A 26,732-nucleotide genomic window follows, 5' to 3' on the forward strand; every position below is an offset into this window, starting at 1 on the left:
GTACCTTGACCTTATGACAACTAGAACCGGATACTTAATAAAACACACCCTTCCAAGTTCCACAGACAACCCGGTGATCGCTTTTCCACAGGGCGACGAGGGAAGGATCGCCGGGTAGGATTATGCTATGCGATGCTACTTGGAGATGCTACTTGGAGATGATACTTGGAGATGCTACTTGGAGATGCTACTTGGAGATGCTACTTGGAGATGATACTTGGAGATGCTACTTGGAGATGCTACTTGGAGGACTTCAATCTACTCTCTTCTACATGCTGCGAGACGGAGGCTGCCAGAAGCGTAGTCTTCGATAGGACTAGCTATCCCCCTCTTATTCTGGCATTCTGCAGTTCAGTCCACCGATATGGCCTCCTTACACATATACCCATGCATATGTAATGTAGTTCCTTGCTTGCGAGTACTTTGGATGAGTACTCACGGTTGCTTTTCTCCCTCTTTTCCCCTTTCCCTTCTACCTGGTTGTCGCAACCAGATGCTGGAGCCCTGGAGCCAGACGCCACCGTCGGCGATGATCCCTACTACCCTGGAGGTGCCTACTACTACGTGCAGGCCGCTGACGACGACCGGGAGTAGTTAGGAGGATCCCAGGCAGGAGGCCTGCGCCTCTTTCGATCTGTATCCCAGTTTGTGCTAGCCTTCTTAAGGCAAACTTGTTTAACTTATGTCTGTACTCAGATATTGTTGCTTCCGCTGACTCGTCTATGATCGAGCACTTGTATTCGAGCCCTCGAGGCCCCTGGCTTGTATTATGATGCTTGTATGACTTATTTAAATTTTAGAGTTGTGTTGTGATATCTTCCCGTGAGTCCCTGATCTTGATCGTACACATTTGCGTGCATGATTAGTGCACGATTGAATCGGGGGCGTCACAACCTTGGTCCCTTGTTATTGGCGCATCCGATCCCAAATCTCCAACCTGGTAGCGAATTAGCATGGTTTAGTTTACCCCCTATCTATACACTTGAATCAAATAAACATGCAAACATGGCATTCAAGCTTGCCGCTGCAGGCAATGGCATATCTGATAGCAATATGCAATATGAACACCATTGAATAACTGAAAGCAATAGTCTTGGGTCACCTTACCTGGCACCTAGTGTCTCTCCAAGATTTTATCATCAAGCTTGATTGCATACTATAAGGGATCCATGTGCAAGCTGAAAATTATCAGTACAATCAAGTCTATTTGTACCATAACTGTTCCCTATATGCACGAATACTTGGAGTTTGGATCTGATACAGAAATATATTAAATATTAGTTTCTGAAAGTTACATACTATAATATGTATTATTAAAGAACTGATAGACACATTCAGTTTTCTCTAATTAGATGAACTTTTCAACCATTACCCATGCGCAGACCTTTGAGGATTGAGCTCACATTAAATTGAAGCGAAATTGTCCTGAAAAAAAGCAAACAAACGCAAATGAATCCCATGCTTTGAATACATTTAGAGAAATAGCTATCAAAGCATAAATGCAGTAGTTATACGCAAGAGCAACCGAACTCATATTTGCTCCATACGGAGACTATGACTTTGCTTTTCCTAGCATTGCAGGGCATAGGCCACTTTGCTTGGTGCAACTGCCCCTGCAGCCAAGAAAATACATATCTTTAGAGCAGAGAGGAGGAAACCTGCGGTGGTTTTTTACCTTGGTGCTTTCCCAATGGAGCTGCCGAAATCGCGTGGTGCCTTGGGGCTCATGTACGGGTGCTGGGAGTTAATCTACATCAAAACAGAGAAGATCATGATAGGAATAGAATAGTTGGCAAATTCCGCACGTGAGGAGCACCGAGGCATGAACCGACGTCGGCAGCGCCCTCCATTAATATGCTAGGCCAGGGGTGCAGAGTCCCACTTGCGGGAGAGGCAGGGAGGCGGCCATGGCAATCGTTCTGGAGGGAGGCGACCATGGCACGGGACGGCGGCGGCTGAGCGCGGCGCCGGCGCTCGGGAAGACGGCGGACCATGGAGGCGCGCGGAGTGAGGCGGAGACACACGGATCTAGTCGCTCCCAGGTCAGATCGGGCCACAGTGGAGCTCCACATCGGGATCCATGGTGCTCCACATCGGGATCCATGGTGTTGTTGTTTTTGAAACAGAGGGAGACAAGATTTGTGAGAGAGAGAAAAGGAAGGGAGAAGGGAGAAGGGAGAAGAAGACAGATAGGGCGCGCGGGAGAGGTTACTCGACGATGGCTGGAGGTCGGTAGCGGTGGCGTGGGACGCCGGCGTGAGGAGCAGGCCAGAGGGAGAAAACCGAGACGGGGGAAAGAAAATCGAGGGGTGAGGGGGTCGTACGAGAGGCTTGACGAAGCGGGAAACGTAAGAGGGGAAACGGAACACTACGTTTCTTTTAGATAGTAGAGAAGCATAAGCACTCTAGGAAAACAATCCAACTGTTTCCTTGAATCCGTAAGCACAGGTGGCAAGACGTATTTTACATTGTGGCCCACTTATCAGTGTCTCGTACCCCTCCTGGCCAGATCCAAGTGCCCACCGGACAAAACCACCACTTTGCAGTCGTCTTCCCCACGCGCGCCCAGATCCAAGCCCTCCGCCATGGCTCCCACGGCGCCTTCGCCGGCGAAGTCCGCGTCCCCGTCCCAACCATCCGGGTACACCACTTCCTTCTCTGGCTCCCAAAATTGCTGGCCTCCCTAATCTTAACTAATCAATCGGGGCAATTTGAGAGCGTGCAGCAAGAGCGAGGTGTCGGATCTGAAGCAGCAGCTGCGGCAGCTGGCGGGGAGCCGTGCGCCAGACGCTGATGATCAGCGCCGGGATGTCTTCAAGCGGGTGATCTCTTGCATGACCGCAGGTATCGACGTGTCGGCGGCGTTCGGGGAGATGGTGCTCTGCTCCGCCACCTCCGACGTTGTGCTCAAGAAGATGTGCTACCTCTACGTCGGTGTCCATGCGCGCGCCCACCCGGACCTCGCCCTCCTCACCATCAACTTCCTCCAGCGCGACTGCCGCGACCAGGACCCCACCATCCGCGGCCTTGCGCTCCGCAGCCTCTGCTCCCTCCGCGTTCCAAATCTTGTCGAGTACCTTGTTACGCCGCTCACCACAGGGCTGAAGGACCCTAGTGCCTACGTTCGGATGGTCGCTGCTGTTGGTGCTGCAAAGCTGTATCACATATCTGCTACCACCTGCCTCGACGCTGACCTGCCTGCTGCGCTCAAGGCACTTATGCTCTCGGACCCTGATGCCCAGGTGAGCTTTCATGCTACGAACTGTTTTGATGAGATCGTTATTTTGTTTTCTGGCGACCCTGTTATTCTACATGCTTGCAATGATGAGATATCTATGCTGCCTAAAAAATCGCAGCATGCATTGTCTTCACTAAACCTGGAACTGGAAGTTAATCTCAACAGAAATTGAATTTTGTTACATGGAACTGAGTTAAGCTGCAAGTTATGATTATGCTCTCACTGAAAAACGGTTTGGTTTATATCTTGCTTGTTTGATCATATAGTAATAGTTTGTGGCTAATTATGCCTTGCCGGTTTAAATATGTACTGTGATGTAATGCATCAAGTAAATGTAAGTACTTCGCATCGGATGTCCACCACAAAGGAAATTCCAACCAGCGGATATAACCATGCTATCAACTTCAATATAGATATTTAGAAGTAATTGGTTATTATACCAACTTGTCAATTTCTCCTAAGGACTTTGTGATAGAAAGTATAATTACATACAGAACCAGCTGTGGTAGCTTCTTGCAAATTCACAATCCCATTAGTTACGAAATTATAGAATTGTAGTCTTATAGGTAGCTTTACATATACACCCTAGTGTTTTTAGTTCCAACATATTTTATTATATCCAGCTGATCTGACACTGAATCTGCGTCGATCTGGTTCTGGATTAGATATTGTGATCTGGAGTTTGATTGAGATATATTTATTAGATACAAGTACAATTTTGGGGAACAGACGTTCTTGGTTTCTAACTAAAATCAATCTGTATATCTGCAAAAATATGATTGAAGATTTTGATTTAAGGATAAGAAAGAGGAGATAGATTCCTTATCCAAAAGTCGTAAGATTCTAAGACTTGAGTCGCGATTCTGACGACTTTGTCATCCACCATAAACTACCGAGGACTCACCAGTCACCACTCAAGTATGCCTTATAACCATAAGTACTCCCTCCATTCCAATGAATAAGGCGCGCACGCATTTCAAAATCCACATGGACCATAAATTAGACCAATAATATATTTTTATGACTTAAAAATCATACAATTGAAAACTTCTTCAGATACGAATACAATGGTATAATTTTTGTTACATATAACCCACATTTGGTTGGTCTAATTTATGGGCAAAGTTTAATCTTGGTGTGTGCGCCTTATTCATTGAAATGGAGGGAGTATTCCCGACATTGTACTTTTCTTTTTGGAGCATCTAAACTCCAGCCCAGACTTCTTCTAAAAACCGAGAAAAGGCTCACTTTCACTCATACCCAGTTCAAATATTTCTTGCTTGGCACCATGTCTCGTGTCTGTAAGGCATGCTTGAGCATGCATGCCTACATCATCGTCTTCTACAATACCATCTGTATCCATCGACCGGCCTCTATTTTTATCGATTGTTCTACAATACCCCACCTGTTTCCATCTACCGGCCTCTATTTTTATTGATTGTACTGCAGTTAGCTATTGCTTTCCATTATTTGCGCCAGTCCCTTCGGCTAGTTTATGTGCGTATTGGCAACTATGAAAGATTGATACCATGGCCCTTGTATGTACATATAAACATACTGAGTCAAATGGAAATGACTTCTAGTGCCAATCTTTGAGCATCTCTAGTAGACCCCCTATCCTATAATCGCAAAACGTATCCCCTAACCCAGAAAAAGCTAATTTTTAGGGGATTAAACCTTTCTTCATCTAGCAGATCCCCTAAAACTTGATCCCTCAAAATATTTCTTTTACCAATTCATCCAACCGTTTTCATACTTATCACCACATATTAATTCAAAACTTGAGAATTCAAGTACACACAAGTCAAATACATATCAAATTTAATGCTCTCAAACTTAACTATTCAAATTCAAACACAACATACTGTCCAAATGAACCAATAATCCAAATAAACATGATAAAAGCACAAGAATCAAGTGCTATGAAGTCGCCAATGATGCTCAATAAGATCTTCTTGAAGCTGGTTGTGAGCTTCTTGGTTCTCGACCCTTTGGTGTGCTTGGAAGAATGCTCCGATCCTGTTTTGTGTTATGTTCCGGCTCCACCTCGACACCATTGTAGAGATACCGAAAGTCCTCTGGGCCCTCTCTCTCATCCTCGATGATCATGTCGTGCAAGAGAACACATGCTCTCATGATCTGCCACAGGGTCTGAGGCTTCCAATACTCAGCAGGGCCATGGACAATCGCAAAGCGTCTTTGAAGCACACCAAAAACTCTCTCAACATCCTTTCTAGCAAATTCTTGGCGCGTTGCAAAGTGAGATATCTTGTTGCCTTTAGGATGGTGGACTGTCTTCACAAATGTGGCCAGGGAGGATAGATACCATCGACAAGGTAGTATCCCACGTTGTACTCATGGCCATTGACAACATAGTTGCAAGATGGATCGTCACCGGCAACAAGCCTTGAAAAAAGAGGAGATTGCTATAGGACATTCAGATTGTTGTGAGAGCCAGCCAGCTAGGCATCCCGAAGTATGCGTGCCAAATCCAGAGATAATGTGACGCAACTGCCTCAAGAATGATTGTTGGATCATGTCAATGCTCTCTGTAGTGACCTTACCATGCCACATGACAATTTTTACATGTCCAATGCATACAGTCAATGAATCCAAGATCCCTGGCCAACATCTCTCTTCATTTTCTGCCATGAGCCTCTCGGTATCTTCATTAGTGGGAGCCCTCAAGTACTCCGGTCAATAGATCTTGATCACAGCTTTGTAGAATCGTTTCACGCAGAACATGGTCATTGATAGAATCAGCCGGGCATCCATAATCAAGGACTCACACTGCTGTTGTAATCTTCGACAATGGACTTGCACCTGATGTTCCCGCTGCATTCCTTCTCAGTTTGTCCACAACTTTTGCAATGTACTTGAAGAGATCCCGGTGCATCCGGAGTTGGCGATGAAAATAGTAAGGGGGATATACTGCACTCGACGCGAAGTAATCCCTCACTAGACCATCATGACCCATGATCCTATTTCGAAGAAACATCCTTCAACCAATTTGAGAACCACGACCCGTCTCCTAAAATACTTCTCCATAGCGACCAACGACAACCACCAACTCGAATTCATCATCTTCCTCCAACGATGAATCATCGAAGATCATCTCCCACAATCTTCTCGTCTACACATTGGAGAGTTACATGATCCACTTGAGACCTTTCTTCGATAAAAAACAGAAAAGAAAACATTTGGTTTTGGTACTATTAGACACGAGGAGGAGGTTAGCCTTGATGGGCAGGTGGTACCTTAGGACACCTTTCGATATTTGAGGTCAATGTTGCAGGGGGATGGTGATGTCGATGAAGATGTGAGCCATCGAATCAAAGCCGGATGGATGAAGTGGCGCCAAGCTTTTGGCATTCTCTGTGACAAGAGGGCGCCACAAAAGCTAAAAGGCAGGTTCTATAGGATGACGATTCGATCTGTAATGTTGTATGGCGCTGAGTGTTGGCTGACTAAATGGCGACATGTTCAACAGTTAGGTGTTAGGTGTAGCAGAGATGCACATGTTGAGATGGATGTGTGGCCACATAAGGAAGGATCGGGTCTGGAATGAGGATATACGGGATCGAGTTGGGGTAGCACCGATTGAAGAGAAGTTTGTCCAACATCGTCTGAGATGGTTTGGGCATATTCAACGCAGGCCTCTAAAAGCTCCAATGCATAGCGGATGGTTAAAGCGTGCTGAGAATGTCAAGAGAGGTCGGGGTAGGCCAAACTTGCAATGGGAGGTGTCTGTAAAGAGAGATCTGAAGGACTGGAATATCATCAAAGAACTAGCCATGCACAAGGGTGCGTGAAAGTTAGCTATCCATGCACCAGAACCATGAGTTCGTTTCGTGATATTATGGGTTTCAGTTCTAGCCTATACCCCAACTTGTTTGGGATTAAAGGATTTGTTATTGTTGTTGTTGTAGAGGCAATTGGACAGACACCTTGTGGGCAGACGGGGTCGGAGAGATGGTGGCCGGCGACAGAACTATGGCTAGGGACGAACGGTGGCGGAGGACACTGACAACGGTGCCTAGCAGTCTGCAGAGGTTATTCCTGGGCATGGAGGCAACGAATGCAGCCAGGATGTAGGTGCAGCGGCAGTAGTGGGCTACTTTGCCGGTTCTTGTGCCGTCAGCCAGCTAGGGCTTGTGCTTGAGCTTGCTACGCCATCTCCAAGGTTGGCCGGTTCGATTTCCGGCAAAAACGGGCCTCGGCGTCGACCGGGTGGAGCTACATGACGGCAGCCCCGTCGGCGGCGAAAATGCTGATTCTGGCGCCGGCGAGTGAGGAGAAGGCGCCGGAGAAGGTGACAGGGCTGCGGGCTTGTGCCATCGAACGGTTCCGTTGCCTGGGGGTCGACGGCGGTGGCAAGAGGCGGGGCGAGGCGGGGCGGCGCTGAGAGGAAGGTCGGGCAGCCGCCTAAATTTACTGAGAAGCTGCATCTCCAGAGCAAAAACAGGATGGAAGGCTGCGTTTTAAGAGATGCAAAGTTAGGCCTCCTTTGGTTCATAGGATAGGAAAGTCATAGGAATAGGAAAGTCATAGAAAATGAGATGACATGTATCTGAAATCCTATGAATAGGAATAGAAAAGAAGGTGCCCTTTGGTTCACATCATAGGATTTTTTTCCATTGAGTCTAGGCTAATGTTTATTTTCCTATGAAATGTGGAGGATAGGAAGAATTCCTCCACAGGAATAGGATTATATTCCTACAAACCAAAGGGCTCTAACGGAATTTTCCCTATAGAAATCCTATCCTATGGGATTCCTACAAAATTCCTACAAACCAAAGCAGCCCTAATATTTTTGGGGGATTATTGGTTTGAGGGATCTGCTAGATAGGCCTTATTCTCTCAAACCAGAAAATTTCCCCCCAAATATCACTATCGGGGTCTGCTAGAGATGCTCTTACATCAACTAGTTATATGGCTTCAAGCCTGTAAGTTTAAAAACAAAATACTCTGCTAACTACTGGAATTACCACACGTCTTTGGTCTTAGGAATACTGTTGAAAGTTAGTATTCACAAACTGTGGTGTTGAATGCACACAAAATTGAAAACTGTGGTTTTGAAAATATTTTGCATCCAAATAGGACCCATTGTAATATTCTAGTCTGTGGTATTCTAGAAAGGGTTGGAAGGTCGGCCTGCCTGTTAAGAGGTCCTGTCTTGAGGAAGGAAATTCTTACTTAACCTGACATGTTTCATTGGACAAGTTGATTTAACTGGGCCTTGGTTCAGCTGACTAGTTTTTAGTTGTTTATCTCTTGTAAATGCCATTTTTGTGGTAACCTGATTACATTGCCGAAATCTCCAGGTGGTTGCCAATTGCTTGCATTCACTGCTTGAGATATGGACCCTAGAAGCTGCCAATTCAGAGGCAGCAGGGAGGGAGATTGAGACACTATATAGCAAGCCAGTGGTGTTTTACTTGCTAAACAAGTGAGTTTCCACCTTTGAAGATTTTGTTAGCAATACTTCCTATGTGCATTTACTCAAATTCTTTTATTTTGAATTGCAGAATCAAAGAATTCAGCGAGTGGGCACAGTGCCATGTTCTTGAGTTGGCGTCAAAGTTCCTACCATCTGATAATAATGAAATATTTGACATAATGAACCTGCTTGAGGATAGACTTCAGCATGCAAATGGAGCTGTTGTTTTGGCAACAATCAAAGTGTTTCTCCACTTGACGATGTCAATGACCGATGTTCACCAGCAGGTGTACAGTGTTTCACACATTATGTTCCTGGATATGCAGTCTTACTCTTGCAGCACAATTATTCTCCTTATACTAAATTTGTGGAAGTCTTAATTTTTATCCTATTTATATGCAATCAAATACACTGAATACCACTTCACATAACCAGTAAACATACATATATCTATTCTCTGGGAATTCATGTGGTCTTCAAATTTCTTCATTCAGAGGGCACTTCAGCTATTTGTCTCATGCTTATAGTTAGATATGCGTACACCAATATACTGGATTTTCCTTTTTATGCCACTATTATAGACTTCTTAAGTGAAATGAGATCTTGATTGAGTATCTTCTAAATCCTGTTTGCACCCTCCATTTTAGGTTTATGAACGCATAAAGGCACCTTTGCTTACTCTGGTAGGTGCTGGGAGTCCAGAACAATCATATTCAGTGCTATGTCATCTGCATCTTTTGGTGATGCGTGCTCCCATGTTATTTTCTTCCGACTACAAAAGTTTCTACTGCCAGTTTAGTGATCCTTCGTATGTGAAGAAGCTGAAACTTGAGATGTTGACTGCTATTGCAAATGAGAGCAACACCTATGAAATTGGTATACCAGATATCTGATGGTGTCATATATCTTGCAAAATATTTGATATATTTGTTAGTCCAGTTGTTCCCCCTCCCCCTAAAATGCTCATGCCATATTTTTTTCTTCCTGCTAGTAACCGAGCTGTGTGAATACGCTGGAAATGTTGATGTACCAATTGCAAGAGAGTCTATCAGAGCAGTTGGAAAAATAGCTCTGCAGCAATATGATGTGAATGCTATCGTTGACAGGCTTCTACAATTTCTTGAAATGGACAAGGATTATGTGACTGCTGAGACTCTTGTAAGTTCTATAATGCTAGCTATTGATCCTTACTGTGGGTAAAATCTTGTAGGATTACATTCAACTGTGCATCCTTTTGTGCCTGAATAAAAATTAAAATGCAGGTCTTGGTGAAAGATCTTTTGAGGAAATACCCTCAATGGAGCCATGACTGTATAGCTGTTGTTGGAAATATTAGTAGCCAGAATATTCAAGAGCCAAAAGGGAAAGCAGCTCTCATATGGATGTTGGGTGAATATTCTCAAGATATGCATGATGCTCCATATGTTCTTGAAAATCTTGTTGATAACTGGGATGAGGAGCAGTCTCCCGAGGTACTAATAACACTTTTCTTGTTTTGTGTTGTTCGTATTTCCTGCCAAATTAAGATGTGTCAGTGGGTTTCAGTATGCAATTTTCTTTCTTAAAGTTCTGTAAGAAATTTACATGACTGGCTAAAGTAATTTTCGACAGCAGAATACGAGTTGCTATTGTCCTTGTCCTATATGTATGTTAAAAGTATATCTGCTTTGATCATATGGGCTCATGATGTTGTGTCCTGTAGTATCTAATGGTTTGCTGGTAGTGTACATGTTTAAGATAAAGGCTAAAGCATTAGATCAGTTAGAACTGGAAATGGTAATGATTGCAATCTTGGTTTATAAAGGCTGTAAAGTTGAATGTCCCATCAAGTTTTACTGTAATGAATAGTGTGGTTCATGAGTGAAACTCACATCCTAGCGTGTTAACACGAGACATTTCTCTTGCCGTCTTTTAGTTGATATCTTGAACCAAGTAGTTTATTTGGAATCGGAAGAGGATTTGTAGCACCTGGGTGCTCCACACCCCTATATGAACATTAAGTTCAAAAAAATACCAGGAAATTTCAAAACAAATCTGTGGTTTTGGGATATGAAACCTGGGTGCCTAATCCACTTTCGTGTGAAATTTTGTGAATACCAGGAAAAGTATCCGTGGCAAAAAAAAATCCTATGTACAGAAAAAACTGTTTGGATGGATTTTAGTTCAAACTGTATTTTCTTCGTCACGGATACATTTCCTGGTATTTTTCTACGAAACTTCATATGGACGTAGATTGGGCACCCAAGTTTGAGATCCCAAGATTTCAGTTTTTTTTTGAATTTCCTGGTATTTTTTGAATTTACTTTGTATAGGGGGTTGGAGCACCCAGGTGCTCCTGTGTATTTCCCGTCACCATATAACTCTGTTCCATTTTCAGACTGTTATATGCCATGGTCCACTGTCACAACCCTAGCCAGTAGGTACTTAATGTTTAACTTCACATCATTCTTCCAGTGATGTCTTATTTTCAGGTTCGTTTGCATCTTCTGACTGCGGTGATGAAATGTTTCTTTAAGAGACCACCAGAGACACAGAAGGCGTTAGGGGCTACATTAGCTGCTGGCCTAGCTGATACACACCAGGTTGGATTTTTTTTAATGATAGTTGTTGGATTATTCATATCATAACAAATGGTAAAAATGTTGTTTCGCTAGCTTAACTGCCACCTCATTGCAGGATGTTCATGACCGAGCACTTTTCTACTACAGGCTTTTACAGTATGATCCGGCTGTAGCTGAACGTGTAGTAAACCCTCCCAAGCAAGCTGTCTCTGTATTTGCAGACACACAGAGCAGTGAAATCAAAGATCGGATATTTGATGAATTTAACAGCCTATCAGTTGTATATCAAAAGGTACTTAATTTGACATCTGACGTGTAATCGTCATTAAAATTTCGAACACTGATAACTCCATTCATCGATACCTCTATCAAAATTTTGTTGTTACCATTCCCAGCACATGTCAAATTTTGTGCATGTTGTATGTTGCAACATTTAGTGCATCTGACAACATTGTTTACGGACTGCCTTTGTTGTCAATGATGACTGATGAAGGTGCTGAAGATTATGTTTTGGCATAGCAAAGCTTGAGTGGCAAATAATGCAGTCGGGGCAACAGAAATTCATTTCCTTCTACCAATATTCATTAGCTCTCAGTGGAGGCATTTGAAAGCAGTAATTTGGTAATTACTCCCTCTGTAAAGAAATATAAGAGTGTTTAGATCACTACTTTAGTGATCTAAATGCTTTTATATTTCTTTACGGAGGCAGTACTAATAAACTAACAGTTAGCTCATGGGTTTTGGTTGATCATCGGCTATAATCACTTGCAGTGCCAAGCAAAGCCAGTGTGGTCCCACATGCTTCAACCTTTTAAAGCAAGTGGTTCAGTTCATAAAAGAACCACGTGGAACTCGGTTAATATTACAAATTCATGCATCAGCGATTAGATTAAGCACTGTCCTATAAGCAAAGGCTTTGCTGGGTAGCAGTCTTCAACTATAAAGCTAGTTAGGAACCTTAGTAACTAGTTTCTGAATCCCTGCTTCAGGCAAGTTGAGTTAATGCATTGCAAAAGAGTCCATGCCATGTCACGTGTCGATCTTGTCTTTGTTGAGTTGCAAGAGATGTGCTTGTTCACATCTTTCTGTGATTAGAAATCCACTAGTTTTATTATGGCTAAGATGGGAACTTAATACCAGCATGATGTGCAATTGTTGTCATTGACTACTGTTAGATAAGGTTGGAGCATAATTTGTAGCAAATCAGCTATTCAAATATAATCATCCGCATTTTTATTTTGGAAAATTTACATGAGAAGTATTGACATCTTGATGGATTGCAGCCCTCTTACATGTTTACCGACAAGGAACATCGTGGAACATTCGAGTACTCAGAAGATCTTGCGAACTTAACTATTGGGGCAGAGGCTCCAGAAACCGTCATTTCTGCCCAAAGATACCAAGAAAACGATAATGATCTTCTGCTAAGTACTTCAGATAAAGAGGACAACGGTATAAGAAGCAGCAATGGTTCTTACACCTCTACATACAATGCTCCTTCCGACTTGCTAAGTTCGCAAACACCAGCTGAAACTGCACTAATAAATCCTGGTAGTTCGACATATTCAACACAAACAAACTTCAGTCTCGATGATCTTCTTGGACTTGGTGTTCCTGATGCCCCAGCACCTCCACCACCTCCTGCACTGGCCCTCAACTCAAAGCCTGTGCTAGATCCTGCGACTTTCCAGAAGAAATGGGGCCAACTAGCATTATCCTTTTCTCAGGTGTGTTGCTTTTAAGTTTTTGTCCCTGCTACATTTTATGATTATGGGCAGGGCAGCATAGTCTTGTGTCTTTTTCTCATTGCCTGGTCAAGTTTCTTATGATTTTAGCAAAGTGATCGCGTGAAATCCTATGTGCTGCCGCTGTCTAATTTGTCCATGAAGCTCATCTCAGCTGTGTTTGAAATTAGCAGTTCTGATATAGTGATGTTCTATGTTCCTCTTAATCGTTTCACTTGGTTTGAGATTATTATGATTTTACTTTGGTAGTATTGCACAAGAGGATTCTGTGTGATGATCTGCTTCTGTTTGTCGTTTTCCTGTATAGGTCCGCCCTTGAAATTCATCATCACATTGATAAGTTTGAAATTGTAATTAACAAATACTTCTCTCATATGGTTTGTTCTGTTGTAGGAATGCTCTTTAAGTCCACAAGGAGCAGCTTCTTTGATGAATCCCCAATCGCTCATTCGTCATATGCAAAGCAACTACATTCAATGCATTGCTTCAGGCGGTCAGCCTCCAAACTACAAGTTCTACTTTTATGGTCAGAAAGCTGGGGCTGCTGCTTTCTACCTTGTAGAATGCATTGTGAACACCGCATCAGCGAAGGCCCAGCTCAAAATCAAGGCCGAGGATGGGACTACTGCTGAGGCATTTTCTACCTTGTTTCAATCAGTATTGTCCCAATTTGGCCATTCTTGATCGTGAGCATTTTCCGTCTTGATGATGCACCTGCCTCCAGCTTTTCTGGCTCTGCACAATATCTCTGCAATCCACTACTTTAAACTCCAAGCAAAGCCTTCCGGTACATCTTTTTACCAGAAGCTTGGAGCAGGTGAAATTTGCCGTTCGCCTCCCAGTGTCATGCAAGTACCATCAGACCATTAGATTCCGCAGGGAAAAGACACCAGAGTTTTTTTTGGGGGGGATTTCTTTTGGTGGGTGAAGTCACTAGCACTGTACATTACTATACATTTCATTCAGTCATCTTGTGAAGCGGCTAATTTGTTCAGGGTTATGGTGGTTTAGATGGTGTGTAACCTTGTTACTGGACTGGACATGATTCCGTTGATGTGGTGAGAATAGATGGATACCTGTAATTTGTTTGCAGGGTGCAATAAAGCAAGAGTATATTCGACTTGTATAAGTTGGCATTCGAAGTACATGTACACAAACAGAAGTGTGGTGATCACAGCAAGTTAAAGTTGAACGTCAACTTCTTAAGATCATAACAATAGGTCAAACAATTAATCTTTACAGACAGTGATGTAGACAAATCGTACCATAATCAACTGGCAAAACGTTGTCTATCTAGTCCTCGTCACAAAATTTCTATGTGGCAATCGTTTAACACGGCTTACTATTTGGAAGTGCCTTAATATTGGGATGACAGCTTCTTCAGAACATTGCAGTTTCTTCAGAACAACCTTATATCAGGTATAAACTGTGACTCAACAACAACACAACTAACTAATTAGCCATGGCCTCAATGAACTGGCGTGCATTCTGGTGTTCCATAAATCCATCTAGGCTGCTGAGGCAGCAAAGCTTCTGCTAGCATTGTAGACTGAATGAATGAGCAGTCAGGCACCAAGAGTACCAAAATTACGCAACAAGCAATAATGAGTAGTACTGCTTACTTCTAATCAATCAAAGCAATTAGTTCAATTAAAACATACACACGCATCAGGCAGAGAAATACAATTCAGACAACTAACACTGAAAGTTCAACATAGCACAATATATTAATAGCAGATCCGTAGCATCTCAGGTATCTAACAAGATCCGATCCAATCCAGGATCGATCCACCGACATAACATTATTCGACACAGATCAGATAGAAGATCACCACCCAGGGATCAAGAACTCAACCACCAGGATTCAATAAACAGCAAAAACATCTACTAGTAGTAACTAAAAGGAGCTGGATCGATCCAGTCTAGGGCTCGCCGGGGATGGGATCAGACGGGGGACAGAAGCTGGAACAAGCTAGGTTTGGGCTCGTCTCCCTTAGTCATGCCGACGACGATGATGAGCGGGATGAAGCCCCAGTGCGCCACCACCTTCGCCGTCTTCATCGTCCACGTGCTCCACTCCTTGGCGAGCTGCACCGCCACCGCCGCCGTGGACTGCTCGTCCTCGGCCGCGGACGAGCCCCTCTTCCCACCCTTGCCCTTCGGCTTCGGCTTCAGCGACGGCCGCGACGCCATGGCGACTCCTCTTGATTCTTCGATTCGCTGGACGAAAACCCTAGAGACGTGGCCTTTGGGGATGTGTTGATCTGTCGTTTGATCTGGTGCGTTGTTTCCGGTTAATATTGGCTGCTTCCTGGGCCAGTCCTTCTCGTGTTTGGTTAGCAACTACAGTAGTATCTCTCTGGGAGACCTCTCATGGGTCCTCAAATGCTTTGGGCTAGGTTTATCTTTAAATTGGGCCAAACTTTCCAAGTAGCCAGGACCTGGGCATTGTGGACACCGAATATTCTATTTGACGCTAACTGCGACAAACTTTCATTGAAACGCACAGGGAACAGGTGCGAGCGAACTACATGGGCCGGCCCACTTCTGATCGATTTACCGAGTCACAGGATCCCGGTTTGGTTCCCAAGGCGGTTCTTACTGGTTTTTTGGCTTTTCAGATTTTCCTTTTTTATTTCTGTTTCTGTTTCTTTTCTTCTTTCTTCCTTTTCAAGTTTTATCTTTTTTTTTCTGTTTCCTTTTCTATTTTTTATTTTAGAAAATTTTGAATTCTGAATTAAAAAATGTTCATTTTTTCAATTTTGTTCACAAATTTAGAAAAAAAATACGTTTTGAAAAAGGGTCAGGGTTAAAAAAAGTTCCCTTTTTCTGAAATTTATTCACAAATTCAAAATATGTTCAGAGTTTTCCAAAAATGTTCGTGGTTTCAAATTTTCTTGAATTCCAAATTTTTCCTGTTTTTCAAAATTTGTTCACAGGTTAGAAAACGTTCCAGAATTTCAAAAAATGTTCAGGTCTCAAAATTGTTCAGGGGGTTCCCAAATCTGTTTGGAATTTTGAAATTGTTCAAAATTTCAAGAAATGGCCAATTTTTTGAAATTTGCTCACGTTTATAGAAAAAGAAATTTGAAATTTTGTTCACGTTGTTAAATAAATGTTCTCATGTCCGAAAAATTGTTCACCATTGGAAAAAAACGTCTGGGATTCGAAAATTTTAAGAATTTCAAAAATGTTCTTTTTTAAAATACCGATTTCAAATTTGTTCTCATTGTTAAAAAAATGTTCAAACTTTGAAACATTACTTCGAATAAAATTAAAAAGTGTTGAGGTTTGGCACTATTGTTAGTTCTTGTATATCAATGTTGCAAATCAGTCACTTACAATTAGAACAAACCCCTCTTATATATACAAGAAAAAATGGTTTTGTATGGTATACTGTGTGCTAAGTATTTTTTTCCTATCAATGAACTTTTCATAATTTTCATAATAGAATCCTCATGTTTTATTATGAAAATTATGAAAAGTGGAGTATTCTTACAATAGGACTTACAACTTCCACCCATCTTCTCCAAAATCATAAGGTTAGTAAATCTTATTAATAAGAGCATAAATACTTTCATTCTAGACATTAAAAAAAAATCCAAATGGCCTTTTCTATTTATCCATTTTAATTTCATCACTAAATAGAAACCCTTTTGAATTTTTTCATTGTATTGAAAGAACCGAAGTTCCTTCCCTTAGAACCGTACTTGAGAGTTTCCTACCTCATACGGCTCAGAAATTGCTATATGAATTTCCCTATCTTAACTGAATTCGATTTATCAAAAATTGATCCAATTTGTTCTTGGGTTAAGCTTCAAACCCTATTTTTATCAATAATCAGTTTGATCTTTTTTACCACCTCCAGAAGAATGAAGCATAGATAGATATAGAGCCTTGGTTGAAATTTTCTAAAAGGTGGCATGGCTATTGGCATCACTTCATTACCAGAGGTCTCGAGTTCCATTCCTCTAGAGCGCGCCGTTTTTCGTTATTTTTCCTGTTGCGCTATAGTATTTGCGGGGGCTTCCCATCGCGTCTGCTTGGTGCACGCACCCGCAGGCATCTGCCATGGGCCGGCCCAGTCGATGCATATCCTGCACGAACGAGTGTCCTTTTGCCACAAAGTGTGTTGTATATGAGCTCCACTAGTGAGTTCTACTTAAAAAATACTACTAAAAAAAGATAAAGTGAGTGATACTATGAGCGACTAGTCCACGAATCATTCCCTCTGTTGGGCTTTCCAGCGAACACTCTTCGTGGGGCTTTTCAGTGGACCCTCGAAAGCGCGTGGCGGTGCTATAGCCATCACATGGTGCATCTCAGAGCTGGTAGGTGCCGCGCGTGGGTGCACCTCAAGCGAACTCCAATGCAAGACCCCAAATGGCCTGGCCGATGTTTGGGGTAAACAGACAAAAAACGTGGCCCAACGCGTGGGAACAAACGGACAAACATCCGTTTTTTCGTTCGCTTTCGACCCATTCCCATGCCAAATTTGGGCCGCATTTGCGTCGAAACAGACGCATGCGGACGGGCGGGATGCGTGCCCTTGCCCTTCCCTGGCCCACCCCTATGTGGCATAGACGCCCTTTTTTCTCTTCCCCTGCCCCTCACTGCGTCTCGCCCTCGGCGTTGCCGCGACTCGTGGACGCCCATATTCCCGGCTGCCTTCCTCGCTTTCCTGCCAGGCCACTCGGACCACGACCAAGACATGCCATAGCTGGCTCCACGCTCGCGTTTCGGAGGACTTTCTTGCTGGCGTTCGCGGCTCTTTGTTGTTGCAGCCGATGGAAGAGAAGATATGCGCGCGGATGATGTCCATCGACCCCAACACCTTCCCGTAGGCACTACATAGCTGCAGGGTGCCGCTTGCCAACTTCCACCTTGCCTACTGCCTATGAGGCGGGCTCGACGTGCTCTTACCGACCACGTCTACACCATGACCGCAAGGTGTTCAATGCTTTGCTCACAAGGGACAATGCATAGTGGGGATGAGTATTTCTTTCACAACTTTATTTGTTCATCGGATGATTCGTCCTCAGATGATGAAGACCTCGTGGTGGCTGCATTGGTCGTCAATGACCACATTTCTGGGAAGTGGCCTCGGTTCAGGGGATCAATCCCGGGTCATGCTCTCGCCTTGAACCACAATAGGGAGAGCGGCCACACCCTACTCTATGCCGATTACTTTGAGAATACCACACTCTTCAAACCACACCAATTCCGTCGCCACTTCCGTATGAGGAGACATGTGTTCAATCGTATTCGGGAGAGAGTGGTAGGATATGACCCATACTTTGAATGTAAAGAGGATGCCCTTGACAAGCTTGGCTTCTCCTCTTACCAGAAATGCACCGCTACTATTCGCATGCTTGCATATGGAATTCCAGGTGATCTTGTTGACGAGTACGTGCGTATGAGCGAGTCCACATGTCTCCTATCAATGTATAGTTTCTTCAAGGTCATGGTGGCAGTGTTTGGCCCTGAGTGTCGGAGATATGCCCTAGAGGCAATTCCTATATGTTTATGAATAAAGATAGTCCTTGGACATTATCAATGATGTGTATCAGCAAGTACATGACTTTTTATGGGACTATGCATTGTATGATGACTGTCCTAAAAGGTCGCTAGTCGAAAGGGTAGTGTGGACGCGCAACCAACTAGACTAGTATATGACACAGTGGATGGCTCGGTCTCACTAGCCATGGAGCATTAGATGCTAACCGGATAATATGGGCTCGGAAGGATTTGGTCGGATTCTACATGGTCGGATCCGAGTCGGACAGACCCAACAATGAGATGCAGTGATATGACATCTATGAGTCTCTAGTACAACATACATTCTATGTCCTAATACCTGAGCTGGTGCATGTACTCGAGATGGCGACAAACCTGCTTTAGGCCGACCAAATGCTACTCCATGACTGGGTAGTTAGAAAGGTAGATTTCAGGCTTGTCCAGACTCATGCCGTGAGACATGGTCGAGCAAGATGGGATTTGCCCCTCCGACCAGGAGAGATATACTCTGGGCCCCTCGTGTGATCCGACCAAGATAAGCATGGCCACTCGACAAAGATTATGAGATAATCCATTTTGTGGTCGACATCACTGGAACGAGAAAGAGGTCGGGCTAGCACAAGGATGACAAACTCGCCTTGTGCCCGACAACATATATCGTGTGGCAAAGGGAATAGAAGTGTGACATGTTGTACAGGTTCGCCTAACCATCTTCATCGGACACTTGGAGTCGGCATGCCTAGCTAGAGGCCGCTACCGACTACACGAGCCGGATGTGATCTGACTTGCGACCAAGTGAACAAGAACCTAAGGGGTTGCGCGCTTAAGGGAAGGAACCTGTGAGGTTGGACATGACTCCACGAGTCGGATGGGATCCTACTCAGACTCGGATCCAGGCTGAACATACTTTGGGCTTTAGGATCTGTGCGAGGCCCAAGTGTTGAGCCCGCGATGGATGCCTATATATAGTGAGGGTGCGACACACTCATTTGGTTGATCGCTTCAGCGCTGTCACTAGGTTTTGCATGTGTTGCAAATAGCCACCTCCACTCGCCACCGACTATGTGAACGAACCTAGTAGTCCGCCGCACGGCGTTCCTCCTGCATGCGTGGATACCGTTAGAGGCGGCGCACTTGCGCCGCTCTGACGAACTTGTACGTGGGATCTGACGACCAGCTGTTTGAGGGAGATCGGACAAGGAGGAGACGATCCACGCGGACGCGCTGCCCAAACTCTTCTTCCGCTGCACGACACTACGCGTCTAGTGGTAACGGTTTGTGATCCATCTCCCGTAGCATGTTCTTGGTTGTTCTGCGTGTAGGAAAATTTTAACTTGCAGTCGACGCACCCCACGTAGAACCCAACAGTGGTATCAGAGCCACTGCTAGAGGATTTGGATTCAGATTATATACATATTAGATATGTGGAGGCGGCAGATGAGATTTGTTGTCGTTTATGAGATCGACTGTGTGCATGGTTGATGAGATCAACTGCACATGGGGATCGATGATGCAATGTTTTCTATCAATAAAGATCAATGAGGTCGTGACACAACCTACCCCTACCGGTCGGTATCCGCCATCGGGGTTAACAGTGAAACGTAAATCCGAATCGGATTCACGATGATCGATAAGATCAGTCAGATCAGAAAATTCAGCGTGATCGGAGCGGGACCGCCGTGTGCGTAGCACCTTGTATTTCGTACACGATCACACAAAACCGGTAGAATGCGATTCTATGCATAAATTTTTTTTGTAGGTTTGATGTGAATAGTATGGCTCATGTGTATGTGATGCATGTGTGTAAATTATACATGGCCTGCGTGTCATGTTTGTCAGCCGGTAGGAGCCAAAGTGCTGTCATTATAATGTATAACGACCTGCGTGTCGACTTGTGATTCTCTGTAAAATTCATTACTAGTTATTGTAGTTGGATAATAGAGATCAAATTGGTGGCTTGGCGTCCCGGCGTGATGAACAAGATGGAGTTCCTAGATGGTCATCGAAGTCGGAGCCAATCTAGAAGAACATCCATGAAGGAGCCATACTATTTCACAATATATGTTTATTTGTGATTGTTATGCTTCTTGTTTTCTATGCATGTTAAAATGGTAGAATGATCCATCATTAATATCAAACGAATTGCCATCCCCAATGTTGCACCTTCGCACGTCAAGTACGTCTAGTAGTGGGCTCATAAAATTGGGGTGCTACTAGGTGTCCTTGAACCGAAGGGTTTGTGTTGGACACGGACATTCACCGCATCCGGTTAACTTGACAAGGCTATCAAAATGGTTTTGGGCCTTGTGGCAAAGAAGGTTGGGAGCCGGGGTATAAGATACATACTTGACCGACATGAGTCATATAGAGATACGATTAGCAAGGAGTTGCTTACCGAATAGGTATGTTGGCTAGTAGTGATGCTAAAGCTCACTAGTCGCATGCGCTAGTTGGATCCTGAATCACTGAGAGTTTGTGGAGGGATGCCGACTCCAGTGGGAGTATTTCTGTTTAAGGCTTGAATTACTCTACATAAACACATTGCTTAGTGATTGCATATTTTTATGTTGTAGATCAATGGCACCACCTTCTCAACCCAACTTTGCATTGAAATCAATTCTGGAAAAGGATAAACTGAATGGAACAAACTTTACCATATGGTATAGAAATCTGAGAATTGTTCTCAAGCATGATAAAAAGGAACATGTTCTAGAGGATCCACTTCTAGAGGAACCTGCTGATAATGCTAATGACACAACCAGGAATACCTACCAGAAACTCGTTGATGAATCAAACAAGATCAGCTGCCTCATGATGGCTTGTATGGAGCCTGATTTGCAGTAGCATTTCGAATATGTAGGGGCTTTCGATATGATTGAGAGTCTCAAGAGCATGTTTCGGGTGTAGGCTACGACCGAAAGGTTCAACGTTTGGTGATCCTTGATGGATTGCAAGCTGGAGGAAGGTGATCCACTGAGCCCACATGTGATCAAGATGATCGGGTATGTGCAGGCGTTGGATCAGTTAGGCTTCCCGCTCTTGGATGAGCTGGCTATAGATGCAGTTCTGGGTTCTCTTCTAGCTAGCTATGTGTTGGGGAACATAGTAATTTCAAAAAATTTCCTACGCACACATAGGATCATGGTGATGCATAGCAACGAGAGGGGAGAGTGTGTCCACGTACCCTCGTAGACGGAAAGCGGAAGCGTTAGCACAACACGGTTGATGTAGTCGTATGTCTTCACGATCCGACCGATCCAAGTACCGAACGCACGACACCTCCGAGTTCAGCACACGTTCAGCTCGATGACGTCCCACGAACTCCGATCCAGCAGAGCTTCATGGGAGAGTTCCGTCATCACGATGGCGTGATGACGGCGACGATGATGCTATCGACGTAGGGCTTCGCCTAAGCACCGCTACGATATGATCGAGGTGGATTATGGTGGAGGGAGGCACCGCACACGGCTGGGAGAGATCAATAGATCAACTTGTGTGTCTAGAGGTGCCCCCTGCCCCCGTATATAAAGGAGCAAGGGGGGAGGCCGGCCGGCCCCTGTAGGCGCGCCAGGAGGAGGAATCCTCCTCCTAGTAGGAGTAGGATTCCCCTCTTTCCTACTCCTACTAGGAGGGGGAAAGGAAGGGGAGAGGGAGAAGGAAAGGGGGGCGCCGCCCCCTCTCCTAGTCCAATTTGGATCAGAGGGGGAGGGGCACGCGGTCTGCCCTAGGCCAGCCCTCTCTCTCCACTAAGGCCCATAAGGCCCATTATTTCTCCCGGGGAGGGGGGGGGTCGGTAACCCTCCAGCACTCCGGTTTTCTCCGAAACCACCCGGAACACTTCCAGTGTCCGAATATAGTCGTCCAATATATCGATCTTTATGTCTCGACCATTTCTAGACTCCTCGTCATGTCCGTGATCATATCTAGGACTCCAAACTACCTTCGGTACATCAAAACACAAAAACTCATAATACTGATCGTCACCGAACTTTAAGCGTGCGGACCCTACGGGTTCGAGAACTATGTAGACATGACCAAGACACGTCTCCAGTCAATAACCAATAGTGGAACCTGGATGTTCATATTGGCTCCCACATATTCTACGAAGATCTTTATCGGTCAAACCGCATAGCAACATACATTGTTCCCTTTGTCATCAGTATGTTACTTGCCCGAGATTCGATCGTCGGTATCTCAATACCTAGTTCAATCTCGTTACCGACAAGTCTCTTTACTCATTCTGTAATACATCATCTAGCAACTAACTCATTAGTTACAATGCTTGCAAGGCTTATAGTGATGTGCATTACCGAATGGGCCCAGAGATACCTCTCCGACAATCGGAGTGACAAATCCTAATCTTGATCTATGACAACTCAACAAGTACCATCGGAGACACCTGTAGAGCACCTTTATAATCACCCATTTACATTGTGACGTATGGTAGCACATAAAGTGTTCCTCCGGTAATCGGGAGTTGCATAACCTCATAGTCATAGGAACATGTATGAGTCATGAAGAAAGCAATAGCAGTAAACTAAATGATCAAGTGCTAAGCTAATGGAATGGGTCAAGTCAATCACATCATTCTCCTATGATGTGATCCCGTTAATCAAATGACAACTCATGTCTATGTTTAGGAAACTTAACCATCTTTGATTAATGAGCTAGTCAAGTAGAGGCATACTAGTGACACTCTGTTTGTCTATGTATTCACACATGTAATAAGTTTCCGGTTAATACAATTCTAGCATGAATAATAAACAATTTATCATGATATGAGGAAATAAATAATAACTTTATTATTGCCTCTAGGGCATATTTCCTTCAGTCTCCCACTTGCACTAGAGTCAATAATCTAGATTACACAGTAATGATTCTAACACCCATGGAGCCTTGGTGCTGATCATGTTTTGCTCATGAGAGAGGCTTAGTCAACAGGTCTACAACATTCAGATCCGTATGTATCTTGCAAATCTCTATGTCTCCCACCTGGACTTGATCGTGGATGGAATTGAAGCGTCTCTTGATGTGCTTGGTTCTCTTGTGAAATCTGGATTCCTTTGCCAAGGCAATTGCACCAGTATTGCCACAAAAGATTTTCATTGGACCCGATGCACTAGGTATGACACCTAGATCGGATATCAACTCCTTCATCCAGACTCCTTCATTTGCTGCTTCCGAAGCAGTAATGTACTCCGCTTCACACGTAGATCCTGCCACGACGCTTTGTTTAGAACTGCTCCAACTAACAGCTCCACCGTTCAATATAAACACGTATCCGGTTTGTGATTTAGAATCGTCCGGATCAGTGTCAAAGCTTGCATCAACATAACCATTTACGATGAGCTCTTTGTCACCTCCATAAATGAGAAATATATCCTTAGTCCTTTTCAGGTATTTCAGGATGTTCTTGACCGCTGTCCAGTGATCCACTCCTAGATTACTTTGGTACCTCCCTGCTAAACTGATAGCAATGCACACATCAGGTCTGGTACACAACATTGCATACATGATAGAGCATATGGCCAAACCATAGGGAACATCTTTCATTTTCTCTCTATCTTCTGCAGTGGTCGGGCATTGAGTCTTACTCAACTTCACACCTTGTAACACAGGCAAGAACCCTTTCTTTGCCTGATCCATTTTGAACTTCTTCAAAACTTTGTCAAGGTATGTGCTTCGTGAAAGTCCAATTAAGCATCTTGATCCATCTCTATAGATCTTGATGCCCAATATGTAAGCAGCTTCACCGAGGTCTTTCATTCAAAAACTCTTATTCAAATATCCTTTTATGCTATCCAGAAATTCTATATCATTTCCAATCAACAATATGTCATCCACATATAATATTAGAAATGCTACAGAGCTCCCACTCACTTTCTTGTAAATACAGGCTTCTCCAAAAGTCTGTATAAAACCATATGCTTTGATCACACTATCAAAACGTTTATTCCAACTCCGAGAGGCTTGCACCAGTCCATAAATGGATCGCTGGAGCTTACATACTTTGTTAGCACCCTTTGGATCAATAAAACCTTCAGGTTGCATCATATACAACTCTTCTTCCAGAAATCCATTTAGGAATGCAGTCTTTACATACATTTGCCAAATTTCATAATCATAAAATGCGGCAATAGCTAACGTGATTCTGATGGACTTAAGCATCACTACGGGTGAGAAGGTCTCATCGTATTCAACTCCTTGAACTTGTCGAAAACCTTTCACAACAAGTCGAGCTTTGTAGACAGTAACATTACCATAAGCGTCTGTCTTCTTATTGAAGATCCATTTATTCTTGATGGCTTCCTCATCATCAGGCAAGTCAACCAAAGTCCACACTTTGTTCTCATACATGGATCCCACCTCAGATTTCATGGCTTCTAGCCATTTTGCGGAATCTGGGCTCATCATTGCTTCCTCATAGTTCATAGGTTCGTCATGGTCTAGTAACATGACCTCCAGAACAGGATTACCGTACCACTCTGGTGCGGATCTGGTTGACCTACGAGGTCCGGTAGTAATTTGATCTGAAGTTTCATGATCATCATCATTAGCTTCCTCACTAATTGGTGTAGGTGTCACAGGAACCGGTTTCTGTGATGAACTAATTCCCAATAAGGGAGCAGGTACAGTTACCTCATCAAGTTCTACTTTCCTCCTACTCACTTCTTTCGAGAGAAACTCCTTCTCTAGAAAGGATCCATTCTTAGCAACAAAAGTCTTTCCTTCGGATCTGTGATAGAAGGTGTACCCAACTGTTTCTTTTGGGTATCCTATGAAGACACATTTCTCCGATTTGGGTTCGAGCTTATCGTGTTGAAGCTTTTTCACATAAGCGTCGCATCCCCAAACTTTAAGAAACGACAACTTTGGTTTCTTTCCAAACCACAGTTCATAAGGAGTCATCTCAATGGATTTAGATGGTGCCCTATTTAACGTGAATGCAACCGTCTCTAAAGCATAACCCCAAAATGATAGCGGTAAATCAGTAAGAGACATCATAGATCACACCATATCTAGTAAAGTACGATTACGATCTTCAGACACACCATTACGCTGTGGTGTTCCGGGTGGCGTGAGTTGCGAAACTATTCTGCATTGTTTCAAATGAAGACTAAACGCGTAACTCAAATATTCTCCTCCATGATCAGATCGTAGAAACTTTATTTTCTTGTTACGATGATTTTCCACTTCACTCTAAAATTCTTTAAACTTTTCAAATGTTTCAGACTTATGTTTCATCAAGTAGATATACCCATATCTGCTCAAATCATCTGTGAAGGTGAGAAAATAACGATATCCGCCACGAGCCTCAACATTCATCGGACCACATACATCAGTATGTATGATTTCCAACAAATCTGTTGCTCGCTCTTCTTCCAGGGAACAGTGTTTTAGTCATCTTGCCCATGAGGCATGGTTCGCAAGTACCATGTGATTCATAATCAAGTGATTCCAAAAGTCCATCAGAATGGAGTTTCTTCATGTGCTTTACACCAATATGACCCAAACGGTAGTGCCACAAGTAAGTTGCAGTATCATTATCAACTCTGCATCTTTTAGCTTCCATACTATGAATATGTGTATCTTCACTATCGAGATTCAAAAAGAATAGACCACTCTTTAAGGGTGCATGACCATAAAAGATATCACTCATATAAATAGAACAACCATTATTCTCTGATTTAAATGAATAACCAGCTCGCATTAAACAAGATCCAGATATAACGTTCATGCTCAACGCTGGCACCAAATAACAATTATTTAGGTCTAAAACTAATCACGAAGGTAGATGTAGAGGTAGTGTGCCGACCGCGATCACATCGACTTTGGAACCATTTCCCACGCGCATCATCACGTTGTCCTTTGCTAATCTTCGCTTAATCCGTAGTCCCTGTTTCGAGTTGCAAATATTGGCAACAGTACCAGTATCAAATACCCAGGTACTACTGCGAGAATTAGTAAGGTACACATCAATAACATGTATATCACATATACCTTTGTTCACCTTGCTATCCTTCTTATCCGCCAAATACTTGGGGCAGTTCCGCTTCCAGTGACCAGTCTGTTTGCAGTAGAAGCATTCAGTCTCAGGCTTAGGTCCAGACTTGGGTTTCTTCTCCTGAACAACAACTTGTTTGCCGTTCTTCTTGAAGTTCCCCTTATTCTTCCCTTTGCCCTTTTTCTTGAAACTGGTGGTCTTGTTGACCATCAACACTTGATGCTCC

The 26,732-nt window shown here is 43.7% G+C and overlaps 2 protein-coding genes across 2 annotated transcripts; one reads left to right on the top strand and one right to left on the bottom strand.

Annotated features, from left to right (window-relative positions):
• The first annotated feature begins 2,514 nt into the window (after window positions 1-2,514).
• LOC119268434 (beta-adaptin-like protein A) lies at window positions 2,515-14,110 on the top strand. The gene is made up of 11 exons (XM_037550063.1): window positions 2,515-2,641; window positions 2,726-3,242; window positions 8,563-8,687; window positions 8,767-8,965; window positions 9,326-9,554; window positions 9,670-9,836; window positions 9,941-10,150; window positions 11,150-11,260; window positions 11,355-11,531; window positions 12,523-12,966; window positions 13,378-14,110. Exons 1-11 carry the CDS (start codon window positions 2,586-2,588, stop codon window positions 13,666-13,668), a joined length of 2,526 nt encoding a protein of 841 aa, XP_037405960.1. The 5' UTR covers window positions 2,515-2,585; the 3' UTR covers window positions 13,669-14,110.
• A 570-nt stretch (window positions 14,111-14,680) lies between these two features.
• LOC119268435 (mitochondrial import receptor subunit TOM7-1-like) lies at window positions 14,681-15,270 on the bottom strand. The gene has a single exon (XM_037550064.1). The coding sequence runs from the start codon at window positions 15,175-15,177 to the stop codon at window positions 14,929-14,931; it is 249 nt and encodes an 82-aa protein (XP_037405961.1). The 5' UTR covers window positions 15,178-15,270; the 3' UTR covers window positions 14,681-14,928.
• Window positions 15,271-26,732: the final 11,462 nt, after the last annotated feature.

This window comes from Triticum dicoccoides, chromosome 3A (genome assembly GCF_002162155.2).
Source record: "Triticum dicoccoides isolate Atlit2015 ecotype Zavitan chromosome 3A, WEW_v2.0, whole genome shotgun sequence".
NCBI classification, from domain to species: Eukaryota; Viridiplantae; Streptophyta; class Magnoliopsida; order Poales; family Poaceae; genus Triticum; species Triticum dicoccoides.